Source organism: Parasteatoda tepidariorum, chromosome X2, assembly GCF_043381705.1.
Source record: "Parasteatoda tepidariorum isolate YZ-2023 chromosome X2, CAS_Ptep_4.0, whole genome shotgun sequence".
Lineage (NCBI taxonomy): Eukaryota > Metazoa > Arthropoda > Arachnida > Araneae > Theridiidae > Parasteatoda > Parasteatoda tepidariorum.
The window spans coordinates 15760168-15776193 of NC_092215.1; the positions used below are offsets into that span (position 1 = coordinate 15760168).

The 16026-nt window shown below is 28.8% G+C and overlaps 1 protein-coding gene across 1 annotated transcript in view; it reads right to left on the minus strand.

Moving 5' to 3' along the window:
- The window catches only part of LOC107442091 (multidrug resistance-associated protein 1), a gene marked incomplete in the record, with an annotated part of 63181 nt that extends 51915 nt beyond the window's left edge, over nt 1-11266 (minus strand). The window contains 5 exon segments of the mRNA XM_021148688.3: nt 145-267; nt 2352-2486; nt 3862-3987; nt 6438-6614; nt 11151-11266. Of these exon segments, the coding sequence (XP_021004347.3) occupies nt 145-267; nt 2352-2486; nt 3862-3987; nt 6438-6614; nt 11151-11186 (597 nt within the window).
- Between the last annotated feature and the right edge of the window lie 4760 nt (nt 11267-16026).

Below are 16026 nucleotides of genomic sequence, written 5' to 3' on the forward strand. Positions count from 1 at the left end.
AGTTATAACTTAGCACAGTTGTTCCCAAGGAATGCCAAGACACGACGTAAGCACTCGTCCTCTATTAGTGTACACAACGAAACGACCCTTACTTAAAAAACAGCCCTCGTAATACTTTGTGTAACTGAAAAAATAAATAATTACCCTATGTTCTCCTGCACGTGGATGAGCTGCTCGATCAGGAATTGTCGATAGAATTAACTGGATTAGAGAAATAGTGAATGATAAACTATCATCGACCAAGCTGACCACAGATGTCCAGATCTCCTAAAAATTTTCATGTATGAAAAATACATTTTCCAGCGATAATTTTCATGATTTTTAGAGCTGTTTGTATCCTTAATAAGAGAAAAAAAATCTATTTTTTACGAGATACAAATTGTCCTGGCCCTGTTTACAGGGTGGTCCCTGATTGGAAAATTTGAAAAAGTGGTAAAAAAGAGCATGGCAATAAATTGTATTAGTTTATCCATGCATACCAAAAAATATTTTTTTAAATAAATAGGGCTGAAATAATGGAGCTCTTTAAATTATAGTGAAATAAAATTTTTTTAAGAAGACTACTTTATAAAAAAATTTTCATCACTTTTAAAAATTTTACAGAATTTAACCACTTAGTATTGATACAATATAATGATAATAGCAGGGATGCGAACTTGCTCCGGACAGCAAATAAATATTTTCGAGTGGTAGACTTTTAATGGATGTTTTTTGGTTTACTAAATTCAATTTGTAGGGTTTTTACTAACCACTACTTCTAAATAATTTATGTGATACAACACTTTGTTACAGCAGGGCTGCTACGGACAACTAAAAATACAAAAATTACTGACTCATAAAACTCGAAATTTTATTAAAAGAAATTACAATTACAGAGATGTCAACTTGCAAACGAAACGGACCTTAAAAAGTAAAAAAAGTAAACGGACCCCTTGAATAACTTTTGATCTAATTATTGGATCTTTGCATTTTAGGACTCATCTTAATGGCTTGTGGATATGACTTCAAATACCTTAATTAATTAGTGCGGATGATATTTTAAGTTACAAAACAAGACACAAATATGCACTTCCCTGAATAAACATACCTTTTTTTGACGAATTTGGATTTCTGATCCCTAAAATATAGGATGTTGCCACAATATGGGAAATATGGTTCCGATAGTATAATTAGGAGAGCGGTCCAAAGTTTAAATCCCTTAAGGCAGTGTTTCCCAAAGTGTGGTACGCGTACCCCCAGAGGTACGGGAACAGTTTAGCGGGGATACGCGTTCTTATGCGAAATATCTTGCAACACGCGAAAATTTCAAAATTTTTTATTTAAAAGCAAAGCTAGCCATGAAAATTTACGATTACGTATTTTTCTATTGGTTATTTTTTGCAGAGTTAACAGTTAATAATTAGTGGTGTCAACAGCCAATTGTGATTTTTAACTTTAGTGCAATTTTTTTACAGCAAAAAATATATAATTTTTTTATTAGTGGTACACAGCGTAACAAAAAATTTAGAAAAGGTACACAAAAGTCATAAGTTTAAAAAACACTACCTTAAGGTAAACTTTACTTTTTGCCTATTTCGTTTTATCTCGAGAAATTCTTAGGCAGTTCAAAAATTTTTTGCACACAATTATACAATTTATTTATTGAAAGATAATTCCCTGCAAAAAGTATTTTTTAGTAAATTTTTATAATTTTTCATTATTTTATTTACTAATGGTCAAAAAAAATTTTATTGTATGTTATACAATGCATCATTTTAAAAAATTTAATTTTACATGCCAAAATACAAATTTTGAGCTCAATCAAATACACAACTTCTTTAAAATACGACTATTCAACAGATTTTGCTCAAAGTTTGTACTTCGTCATGTGCAAAATTACATTATTTAAAATAATGTACAAAATTCCCTACCTAACATTTAAACATTTTTTTCCGACTATTAAAATATTAAAAAAATGATAAATATTTGACAAAAGTAGTTTTTTGCTTGAAATTGTCTTTGGATAAACTCTTGTTCAGAGAAAATATGTTTTTGTGTCTGATTTCGTAATTTAAAATATCGGCCAGCCTTAATTAATTAGCATATTTGAAGTCACCCCCTAAAACCATTAAGATTGAGTTCTAAATCTCATTATTAGATCAAAAGTTATTCAAGTTGATCCGTTTCTTAATTTGTGCTTTGTGCAACACTCTTCCCACTTTTCTTTCATTAACAATTTATTTAGAAAGTCATTGATTTTTTATATCAAAATTATTTTAAATAAAAAATTTATTTAAATATTAACGTTAAAAAAATTAAGATTATATTATGTTCTAATATTAATTTATAAATGATATTAAAATGTTACTCACGGAATCTAAGACATGTATATCACTATAAATGCTTATTAGAGTTGTGATAGTTGAAATCATCCAAAATGAAGGCAAAGCTAAAGAAACTCGCATCCCTCTGTTTTTACACATCAAGGTAATAATAACAGTTAACACCTGTATAGGAATTTAAAACAATTTCATAAACTATAATTTTTAAACTAAGCGACATTCACATTTTAATTGTCAATGTTTATAAGTTTTTGAGCTATAAATAAAAATCTTATCAAGAGGCAATGATAAATCATAAAAATGACTAAAAATGTAAAGCATGAAAAAAGTGGTGAGAAATTAATGATAATAGTTTTTGGTTTTAGCTTACATAAACATACTCTTCATCTACAAATAAATCCGTAGGTTCAGAAAATATTTTTCCGAATGAAGCAGAGATAATGTTTTGTAAGCCCTTTATATGGCCTTTTAATTCTAGTTACGTTATTTAAAAATATTTTTCGAGTTAAAATTGATTTATAAAAAGAAATTCAATTTGCTTATTAACTCAATTTAGTTTGATTATTAAGATATTTTTTGTGGGAAGGTGGTTAAGATTTTTAAAAATTTACTTACTGTAAAGAATTAGCCATAAACTTCTAGACGGAGCAACATTGGGCCACCTAATATGGTGCCCCTGAAAGAGGGGCCAACAAATCAGCCCTGTAAATGCCTGAATTGACGAAATGTTAACGCAAGTGGGAAATAAAAAAAAAAGCATATCAGCCCTGTAAATGCCTGAATTGACGAAATGTAAACGCAGGTGGGAAATAATTTTTTTTTCAGTAGGTGAAGTCAGAAATAACTTCCTGTGCAATTTAATAGATCGACACTAGCAAAGTTATAATACGAATGAATTTCATATTCATTAGCTTGAACGTAGTTTAACGTGATAACAGGTGGAAGAGTACTTACAAAATAAGGCACACTTAAGAGAGTACTAGCCCTGGATTTTTGAAACTAATTTAGGTACTGATTTAAGAAGGGAAGGAGGAAACACTTTATAAGTAAATGTGATTGATTGATAAAAATGATTGAATAATTGAATAATGATTGATAGCAAATCACCATGAAATCTCCGAAAAATTTCCAAACAAAATCGTAAAATCATCTTTAATAATCAGTATAGAAGTCAATCAATAATCAGCAAAGAAGTATTCAAATACAGTAATTAATTTGGGATCGAAGGAGTATTAGTTTATTATAAAGCATATTTTTGTGTAAAATACATATAAGTTCTATGTTTCTAATAATATTTATTTAGTCACATAAATCTATCTCAATTTCAACATGGAGAGTAAATTGTTTATGTTATTAATTTAAGTAGGTATTTTTAATTATTTCATAAATATTCTTCTTTTCTTTCAGATTGAACGAAAGGAAAATTAATGAGAAAAAGAAGAAAATTAAACTAAATGCTTTATTATTTTTTACGAAAAACTATAAATGTGCGAAATCGTAAAGAATTTGAGAGAGAAATGGTAAAAAAAAGTTCTCTTACTATGGTAATGAAATAGGATGAAGTTCTGATTATGCCATCTAATCCACCTTCAGGGTTATTTATATACAAATAAAGAGCTATAGAGAAGTCCAAAGTGCAAACTAGCAAAAGAGCCACTTTTAGAACCTATTTAAAAGAGAATATTAGTATTATTTTGCATTTTAATTCTTTGCATTCTACATTGTCACAGATAAAAAACTCTTAGTTTTGACGATTCTGCAATCTTCGAGCTATATTTCGTTAATCTTGATAATTTTTTGCAACGAAATCACGTGCTTTGTGACGAAACGGGAACCGTTAAATATATGACGAAAATGTTTCCTCAACCTGAAACCTCACAGTAGTGCATTAATTTCTTTGCATTCTACATTGTCATTGATGAAACTCTCACTTTTGACAATTCTGCAATCTTCGAGCTATATTTCGGTAATCTTGAGAATTATCTCGTCACGAAATCACGTGATTTGAGACGAAACGGGAACTCTTAAATATATGACAAAAATGCTTCCTCAACGTGAAACCTCAAAGCATTGTTGGAGTTTGTTAATTAGAATGACGAAACTAAGATGGAGACAAGACGATCCGAATTAAAGTGCAGAATTAAGCCAACTAGTGCAGAAGCCGTGTAATTTATCTCTCAGCTATTTATTCTATAGTTAATTATCTTTCTCGTGTTATTAAGGTGACATTGACCCAGCTATATGGTAATTGAGTGAATAACGACATATTTCAATACTATTGACGAAATAAGTTTCCCCGAAAAAGTGACTATTGTTATTTCGTCACTTTCATGTAAGGTTCTCTCGGAGCATTTAACTGGAAACGGTTTCGTCAAAAACGGAGAAAGTCTCATGAAATTTGATTATCCCTTTTTTACAGTGTATGCAGAGATTGCTAATACAGAAGTTAAAGTTGACCCGAAGATCCCAACTTTCTCTATTTTATGAGAAAGATTTTTGTTTCTAGTCGTAAAAAAGCTTATGTTATATTGTTTGAATCTAAGTTTATTGCATATCATTTAAAGTTATTGACCCCGTCTCTACTAGCGAATGATTTAAAAGCTTTTACAAAACACCACTTTGTCCCAGCACTCTTGTGATAGATGTGGGAAAAGTTAATTAAAATTCTGAAAGTTCAGATTTTAATTTTCTATCAGTATAAAATACAGGGGGCGTCAAAATTCCGTCCTGGGATTGAAAGGCTCTAAACTAATTCTTTGTGATATTATTATTATCACCATAACTGTATTCACTACCATGACATGTTGCAGCAAGTGTGGCAAGATTTTGACTTTAGACATACACTCTTATGCATAACTAAAGTTACACATATCGAAAATTTGTAAAAACTTGCGATGTTTCTGCATCAGGTATAATAAAATTTGTTGAAATATTAATAAAATTTTGTTTGTTTTAAACCTTCAACATCACAGAGGAAATTTTGGCAGATCTTGCAGTTTACTGAAAGCTTAGAAGTTGCGGCCCTGCCAACTACTACGCCTTTTGAAAAAATATTTTATACGGAGATAGACATTTAAAAACCAAAGCTATCAGATTTTTTGGTAATTTTGCCAACATTTTAAAAACCTCATTGATTGATTGATTGATTGATATGAGTGGAATCTCGGTGTTAAGCGCGAAGCGCTTCTAACCGATTCATCTATACTGTTTTGGCATTTAGTCCAGAGGTCATATACAGTTCATAGTTCTAAGTTAGGATCAGATAATAAGTCCATGATGAGGTGAGGCATGAGTTGATTCAGTAGTACATCAGTTGTATGGGGAATTCCCCTGGATTAAAGTTGTGAGAAGATGCAGTACGTCTTGGTCCTTCAGCAAGTCTTTAAGTTCACTGATGAGGCTAACAAGTCTGTGGGCTGTAGNAAGTTACCGTTCTTTATTTAATTACATCCTGATTCTGATTTTGTACGAATGCTTTTCTGAATCACCCGTCCCCAAGGGGTTAATGGTTCGAGGAGGTGACCTTAAATATGCTAATTAATAAGTACAAACAATATTTTTAGTTACGAAATCAGACTCAAAAACTTACTTTCTATGAATAATTTTTTTTTTTTTTTTTTTTTTTTTTTTTTTTTTTTTTTTTTTTTTTTTTNACTTTTTTTTTTGACGGATTCGGATTTTTGACCCCAAGATATAAGGACGGGGTAGCAGCAACCTAGAAAGTATGGTCCCGATAGTTCGGTCAGGAGAGCGGTCTAAAGTTTGGACCTTTTAATGTTAATTTGACTTTTTGTGTATTTTGCTATATCTCAAGAGCATTTAAAGCGAATTGAAAGATTTTTACACACAATTATAAAATTTGTTTACACAAAGATAATTGCATACAAAAAATAACTTTTACTAAATATTAATTATTTTTCGTATTTTATTTAATAATGGTCAAAAAATGTTAAAATGTAAGGTGTACAATTTTTTGCATAATTTTAAAGAATATAATTTTAAATGATAAAATACAAAGTTTGAGCAAAATTGGTTGAATAGCTCCTGAGAAATTGAATTTAAAAAAGCAAGATGTTAGGATTTTAAATAAGTTTTTAAAATCATGAAAATACTTACCATCTTGGTTATTGAATGGCATGTCCATGGGGATGGATTAATTCGTGTTTTGCAGATCTTTATAAACTCAAAAGGAGCGACAACCCAAAGAACAGCACAAGAAGCTATAACTAATATCAGATTTTGGAAACATTTGCTGACACTTGGATCTTCTGTGTCCCAGGAAATACTTGAATTCTAAAAATAGATTATTCGATTATCATTCCATCATTTCAAACAATATTGATCATTCCATTGCATACATCGTAACTTTGATAAAAATGTATAAAAAATAATTGATGAATGGCTACATCATGTATGTCATACACCATACAATGTATTTATAACTAGTAAAAGATGTTATATACAAAAATTACCTTGTACTTTCGATACTTTAAATATATTACATTCAACCCCGTTTAAAGGAATATCATCGGCTACAGCCAAATCAATGCAATTAAGCAAGTAATTCGATTAAAAGGGGGTGCAGTATTCAATCTGAAATTCTAAGTTTTTGTGAAATTTTACTTTTTATTGGTATTTAATGGTATTTACAGTTTTTTGATTAAAAACTCAGTTTTATGATCAATAAACAATTATAGTTAAAACTGTCTGAGTACTAACTCAGACAGTTTTAACTATAATTGTTCTCATATATTACAGTTAGTTTTAACTATAGACAGTTTTAACTATAATTGTTCTCATATTAACTATAATTGTTCTCATCATAAAATATAAATGTCATTCAAAGTTACATAAAATTAAACCAATGTTAGTGAAAAGTATAATATAGGTACTAAAATATTATTTGATCCCTTCCAAAAAATATCAATAATTGAAGATTGAAACTGAAGATTGAATTGAAACTGAACGGGAAACCGTTCAGTTTCGTTCATGATTTGCGCATTTCTTTCAAATGCATTCAGAATTTTTTTTTTCGTTTTTACTCTTTTTTTCTTTTCCTTGAAACTTAAGAAATTCCAAAGTAATGAGCTATTTTAGCATGGAATTTTTTGAAATTTATTGTTTCCAAGATTCGTTTTTTTTTTTCACGATTAATTCAAATTATTCCTTTTCGCGCTCAACTTGCAACCAACTCAGAGTTATTCACTAGATTAAGCAGTGATCATTCTATTTAAGAGAAAGACGCACTGTATACTAGTGTGCCAGGTTTTTGAAAGTTTTTCTTATCAAAGCTAATAGAGCCCCAGGAGGGGATTACAAGTCTTGACTGCAAAACAAAACACTCTGTACCTTTTTTTACATTCTAAATGATGTGTGAATGAAGTAAGTCAGAGCAGGGGTGAAAGCGAGACGGAAAAGAGGAAAGGCTGGTAGTAAAACCATTTCAGTTATAGCTAGTTTTGGGCAGGAGTTTACTTATTCTTTTTTTAAATTTTTCAACAATATCTACTTTATCTTGGAAAAGAAGCAGTTTTATATGAAGAATTATGCCAGAATTATAAAAGAAATCTTGATAGTTACAGATATTTCATTTTTTTCGAAAAAAATGCTGGAATGAAATGTTTTACGTACCAGGTTTTTCTCTTTTCCGTCTTGCTATATAAGGGCTTTCACTCATGAGTCAGAGAGGCAAAACCCCCTTCTTTTACTTCTACGTATAAGTGGTATAAGTGGTAGCAAGATTTGATTAAATTTCAGACTTTACCTCAACACCTGTTTAGACCAACTAATGAACAGGAATTCCCTATTAACCCGTTTTGTTCCGAATTTATATATGGAAATGATACAAAAAGTGGTTTAATATATTATCGAAATTAATTAGTTTTTCCACTGTTATGTCATTCAAAAAGTCTTGGATAGATCAAAAAGTATTTGCTCCTTATAATTCTAGATCTAATCAGAAATAACTAAATCATTGTGGTATATGAAAATCTTTTAATTCACCCAGATAAATGAAAATGCTGATAAAAATTTCCCACCACAATGAATGTCTTTGAAAAAAGGAACTGTCCTAAATATATGATGCTGGGCGTTAACCGGTTAAAGTGACCACCTATTGTATCCTTATCTTAACTGAAAAACGGAAATTTCATTTTAGCACGGGAAACATTTCTCAAAAATAATTTTTTTATTTTATTTCAGTACCTCTTCTTTATGCAATTAGGCAGAGACAGAAATCAATAAATATCTGTTTGAACGGGGAAGTTTAACGTTAGTTTCATATAAAATGATTTGGTTCCATTTAATTTTATTCGTATAAGAGGGTGAATCAATTATTCGATTTGTAAGTGGGAACGACTGTACTTATAAAACAATGCTTATTTTATTATAAGCATTTTTTCATTGTTTTACAATTTTAATTAACGAAAAACAATATGAATCTGTCATTTAAAGTTAAAAATTTATTGAAACATCCCGTCACCAACATCAGGGGGAAAATTTTAGCATAGTATTTTTTCTTCCATAAATAATACAATTGTGTATTGTAGAGTGCTTAGTTACATTAGAGTAGTAGTTACGCTAGATCTTTTTCTTACTCTAGTTTGGTATAGATAGTTTAATATGTGTACCAAATCAATCTATCTTCTAACTAAGATATTTTGGTGTTAACACATTGCTGACCGGCAACTTGCTTGAAAAATATCCCATGTGCCCGGCTATTGTTTTAAAAGCGGATGTGGAAGTAAAACAATGTAAATAAACTTTAAAATTTTTTAGTTTTTAATGCCGTATGATAAAGAGTATATTAATCACCTACGTGTAATGGTACACCACAAGTTTTGCAAATATATCAGGTTTCGTAAAGTTATAATAAATTGGTAGAGAATTAAATAGTAAAACTTGAAAAATAAGGAAAATTCAGCCCACCTTTTAAAAAAGTCACCACGAGATCACTGTTAACGAAAACACGAGTTAACTCGTGACCGGTCACCAACGTTTGGCCACGAAAACACGAGTTAACTCGTGACCGGTCAGCAATGTGATAAGGAAAGTTATTGTTTTTTGAACAGAACTTCAGTATGTCAATTTTAGTCTCTTCTTTGACCATCTAGGGATGTCGTCTTTTTGCAGTTAAAGGGGAAAATTTCTTCTAGTGGTAGTTAATTTTATGCTTGAGATTCTTTGTTTTATTAATTTGATTTAAAGCTATTTTAATAAAAATGATTCAAAAGCCCTTTTCTTTTCCGATTTCTTGGGACGAGGCTTTCAAAGTGTTTGCAAAATTACCGAAAATTCTAGAAGATTATTTTTTAACTTTCTAGCACTCTATGAAATATTTTGCATACTTGCTTTCGTTTGCAATTCCTATAAAGGTGGCAGCAAAATATTTTATATTTTTTAAAAATAGATATATTTTTTAATTCTTTCTCAATTTGGCTACCACTTTATATATTAACAAATGAGTAGTGCGTCTTTTATATATTTAAAACTATTTACATACCGTGCTAGCGAGAATTATTTAAATCATATTTGAAAAGGTGAGTGGACGAACGGTGTATGTGATTTCTAATATAGCATTTATATGCAACTTCGAAATTTATTTTCATAAAATCAGGAAAAGGGTTCACTGATTTTTCTTCTAGTTAGTAGTAATATTTACCTACTAGACAGAACAGTTTTTTTTATTTTTACCGATGATGCTGTTTCGAAATTAGAGAAATAAAAAAACGTAGATTTCGAGTTTTTTGAAAGTTTGAATGCCTATATCTACTAAAAAAATCAATAACTCATTAAATTGCTGGGTCACAAAGCTTGTTCTTATAGTGAACTTTAATTTTCAGTAAAGAAGTAACTGATGTGTTGTTGTTTAACCACAATTTTCAGAAAAACGCCAAAAACTCACTAACTTTTCACTAACTTTTCACACTTTTTCACTAACTTAGACAAAGGAACAATACTGCCGGCTGGAAACGAGTGCATATCCATAAAAAGACAGTGATATGCTAATAATATAATAAAACAAAACTTTGGGTGTTGTTGCTTTCCTTAGACAAGTCTTTTAAAACACACTTATATTTCACTTTTAAATAATTACTTTGAACTTTGAAAGTTCCAACAGAGGAGGGAAATTTTTTTTATATAAGTAATAAAACACATAATAGTAATACGACATATAAGTAATAAGACTCATATAAGTAATTTTTTTAATATATATTGTTTAGTTGAAATATAATGATAAAGACGACCATATTTACATTTAAATAATTTAAATAAACATACAAACGTCCATACAAAATTTTTCTATAAAAGAACTGTTTGCATAGTTAAAAAAATTCTTGTTTGTAGTTGTTTTATCGTTACAACTACAAAGAATTATAACTAGAATTAGTAAATAAAGGGAAAATGTGTAAATATATATATAAACACGAATATTTTCAGTTTAGCTGTAAAAGAAGTGAAAGTGAATTAGAGAAAATAATGCTAAATTGCTTTATTGTTTCTTGTTTTAAATATTATTTAATGTTTAACTAGCCAATGTCAGAAGAACTTTTCCGAGAAGTTCTCCCCATGGTACATAAAAACTTTGATTATGAGGCTCACTCAAAATAAGGCCATTATGTATAAACATTAACAAAAACAACATTTAAGTAACATTATAGCATTAAGTGGACATTTTCTCAGACATTAGCTTTAAATGAATTTAGTCTGCTTTTAAACACAATATTTCAAACTTTCAAACAATATAAAAATAAATATCAATAAAATTAAGAAACTGAATCCCACAAAGAAAAAGGCTTTTATATAGTTGAAAAACAAATATGTTCATACCCAAAATTGAGTTCTACAAATTTGTTCGAACCCCATGCCTGTTAATCATCGCTTCCAAAGTGAAATAAGGTTCGAATAGTTTTTTTTTATCAGTCAGCAATATTTCTTGTCACGTTGGATAGCTATTCATTAGATAATCAACAGTGATAAATTTAATCATTATCAGGGCATACTGAATCAGATTTAGTTTATTTTTGGTTTTATTTTCGAATTACGTATTAATTGTATGTTAAATAATATGGATTATACGATTTTCTATGAAAGCCGTGTTTTTAAAAGTTATTATTCTTTTTTTTAATTCTGTGAAGTTCTTTTGAACGATAAGTCCTTTTTTTTTTCAAAATTATAATACTGGTGATAAATTATTTCATAAAAGAATTTATTATAGGTGCGCAGCTGCCATCATCAATTTATTTAAATATTTCTAAAATTTATAGTTGGTTCTTATAGGAATTAATTGTTAGATCGTTTTTAAAGTAAATCGGTAGTTACATGTATAGTACACAAAATAAATAAAGCGGAAAACCCTGAATAACTTATGATCTAATTAATAAGATTTTCTTGTACTAGGACTCAATCTTATTGGTTCGAGAGCTTCACGTGATATATTTCATAATAACCCTAAAAATATGCTAATTAATTAGCACAGGCGTTATTTTAAGTTTCGAAATCCGACACAAAAACGCACTAAAAAATTTTTTAAAAAAAACTTTTTTTTTCTAATCTCAAAATATTGGGGGTCATTATCATCGCCATCGGAATTTATCTGGGTGCCTTTTTCCCATCCAATTTAAAAATTCATATTAAAGGTGGCTCTTTCTTGTCATTAGAATGTAAATCGGAGTGAAAAGAAAATTAAATATTTTGTATTTTAAATAAAATTGCGTGACTACAAAAATAAGGTGCCATTAGGCTGAAGTTAATGTTTTCTCTCAAGTTTTCAAAAGTAAAAATTTCCTTAAATCCTCCGTTGTCACAAATATGTGGGCTTTTCAAAAAATTTGCAGTTTAGCTTTGCAATATGATAATCTAAAAAATCTATGTTGAGATCTCGATGTATGTTCTTATTTTGGATAAACCATCTTGCTTGTGTTATTTTTCGGAGTATTTTATTCTGGAATCTTTTGAGTTTCCCTTGGAGTTATGTGGAGATGTTACACCAAGCTGGAGATGCATGAGTTAGAATGGGACTGATCATTGAGATGAAGGATAAGCGTTTGAGTCTGAATTCCATTTTAGAGTTCTGAAGAAGGATTTGTAAATTGTGGCAGACTGCTTGTGGTTTGTTGATATCTGTTTTTTGACATGATCTTCTAATTAAATTTACTGTTTTTGACCAGAGCAAGATATTTTGCGCTTTTGACAATGGGGATAAAATATTGTGGGTAGCTGCAATTCGGAAAATATGATCCCAGTAGTTGGCTAAGAAGAGTGGTCGACAGTTTGGACCCCATAATGTTAATTTTACTTCCATTATATCATTATATCTTGAGAACTATCATTATTCTATCTATCATTATTATATCTATCACTATATCTGAGATCATTAGATCATTATATCTAGTAATTCATTATATCTTGAGAACTTTTTAAGCGAATCGAAAATTTCTGCACACAATTATAAAATTTGCTTATTCAAAGATAATTCTATTCAAAAAATAATTTTTAATAATTATTAATTATTTTTTATTACTTTACTTTATAATAGTTGAAAGAATTTTAATTAAAAAGGTGTAAAAGTTTTACACGGTTTCAGTTAATGTAGTTTTGTATGTTAATTTGGCAGATTGCTAATTTTACTTTTTGCGTAATTCATTATATCTTGAGAACTTTATAAGCGAATTGAAAATTTCTGCACACAATTATAAAATTTGCTTATTCAAAGATAATTCTATACAAAAAATAATTTTTAATAATTATTAATTATTTTTCATTACTTTACTTTATAATAGTTTAAAGAATTTTAATTAAAAAGGTATAAAAGTTTTACATGGTTTTAGTTAATGTAGTCTTGTATGTTAATTTGGCATAATGCTAATTTTACTTTTTGCGTAATTCATTATATCTTGAGAACTTTTTAAGTGAATTGAAAATTTCTGCACACAATTATAAAATTTGTTTATTCAAAGATAATTCTATACAAAAATAATTTTTAATAATTATTAATTATTTTTTATTACTTTATNGAGAACTTTTTAAGCGAATCGAAAACTTCTGCACACAATTATAAAATTTGCTTAATCAAAGATAATTCTATACAAAAAAAAAATATTTTTAATAATTATTAATTATTTTTCATTACTTTACTTAATAATAGTTGAAGGAATTTTAATTAAAAAGGTATAAAAGTTTTACATGGTTTTAGTTAATGTAGTTTTGTATGTTAATTTGGCATAATGCTAATTTTACTTTTTGCGTAATTCATTATATCTTGAGAACTTTTTAAGCGAATTGAAAATTTCTGCTCACAATTATGAAATTTGTTTACTCAAAGATAATTCTATGCAAAAATAATTTTGTAATAATTATTAATTATTTTTTATTACTTTATTTATAGCTGAAAGAATTTTAATTAGAAAGGTGTAAATTTTTTACATGGTTTTAGTTAATGTAGTTTTGTATGGCAAGATACAAAAAGTGGACAAAATCGTTCGAATAATTCCTGAGAAATCAAATTTCAATAAATTCCTATGTTTAAAACTCGTTTCCTTAAGAATTACTCGAACAAAGGTATAAAATTTTTACATGATTTTAGTTAATGTAGTTTTGTATGGCAAAATACAAAAAATGGACAAAATCGGTCGAATAATTCCTGAGAAATCAAATTTTAATAAATTCGTATGTCCAAAACTCGTTTTCCTAAGAATTACTAGAACAAAGGTATAAAATCTTTACAACGGTTTTAGTTAATGTAGTTTTGTATGGCAAAATTCAAAATGTGGACAAAATCGGTCGAATAATTCCTGAGAAATCAAATTTTAATAAATTCGTATCTTTAAAACTCGTTTTCTCGAACCATTTCCTTCAGATTTTGTGTTTTACGATGTAAAATTATATTTAAAATGATGTCAAAATTGGATACCTTACTATTTATGAAGTTGAACATTGGCTACGAAATTGAACAGGTAGTCATAATCTCAAAATTGGGTCGGCTGCTCAACGACGGTTTGGAAAAGTTGATGACTACGGCAATTAATGCTGATTGCATAGCTTTCAAGGGGGGGGGGGATTCAACACATTTCAAACAAAGATTTAGTGTAAGGAATTAAAATTATTTGAGGTGTTTAAACAAAAAAACAAAGAAAATAAGTACAATAAGATCACTAGCAATGTTGAAGGGCATAGAATATTTTGAATAATTTCCAAAAATTCTTAGAAAATTCCCATTTGAAAAAAAAATTGTTAAAAGAGGAACGCTTGATCAAAATTTTTTTTTTTTTTGTCGTTTTAACCTAATAAAAAAATTAATTTTTAAGATAACTATAAAAATTCGGTTATTTTACTAACAATTTATCTTCGGGGGATCACTCCAAATCATCTTGATTATTATAGTTCATTATCGATATAATAAAAATAAAATTTGCTAAATTGATTTTTTTTTGTTGATAAATGTATTCATAAGATTTATGAATTATTTTTCTCCTTTTAGAGAACAAAATCTCTACATTATTTTTGAGCTTAATATACTGTACTTAGTCCCGATTTAAATGGAGTTCTTCTAAGCCGAAGAACTTAGTCTTCTTTTTACTGTTCTATTTTTGAGTTCTCATACTTTTAGAGCGCTTTATCATCATACGACACGACGCCGATCATTTCGGATGACGACCTGACGAAACAATTAGATCGTTCTCCAATGGTTCGACAGAAACTTTTTCATATTCTGTTATCGTTTGCCCGGGAAGTACTACTCCTGACTGAAACGAACTGCGATTTTTTAAAACAATATTATTATTAAAACCTTATATGAAGAATTCGAGGAAGTGAAAGAAAATAAAATGATTTTCTTAACGATTTTTCAAAGATTTTAAAAACGATTTTTCTAAGCTTGTTGAAAACACAAACTACAGTAGTGGTGCCATCTATGTTTTTAAAATGAGAATAATTGTTTAAAATGGTAAATGAAAGAAGTTTTACACTGTGGCGAAACTAACACTACAAATATTAAATATACTAATTCCGTAGTATATAAAACATGTTAACTAGTTTCTAATTTGAGTCCAAATAGATGAAGGTTTATAACCTTACTCCTACCCCTCTGACTCAATTTTAATTCGCGTGTGTTGTTCGCTTTTGATTTCTTTTCACTAGCTACCGCATTCATGCTTTAGCATTTATTGCTTTTAATTTCTATCGAATTGGAGCTACAATTTTAACTTTTAACACCTCTTTGTTTTATTTTAATTTCATTGCTCTTATTTCTAACTTTTACTTGAATAGATTAAATCAATGCAAATCCATTTATGATTGTATTTCCTGGGAATTAGTTTCCTATTTTAAATAATTTTCTTCAAATATTTAAATTATATAAATTTTGATTTAATTTTTAATTTTTATTAAAAATTTCAACTTTTAATTTAAATATTAATTAGTTTTATGCTTCTTATGATAATGTAGCTAATTCAGCTCAGATAAGAGGTACTGTATCTATACAAGGCACTCCGTATGCTTGTGTTCAAGTTCGTGGAGCACAATATCCGTCTTGGAACAATTCGTTGCGCATATTTCATCGCAACGAAGCAAAGTGAAAAACAGTTTCCTCCAAAGTGAATAGCAGGATCAGCGCCGCTAATAGAACAGAATGCATTGTTTTTTTTAAGACTCTTCTTTTCTTTGAGATTTTACGTTTTTGGAAGATAATTTTTAGTGAGACTTTTGC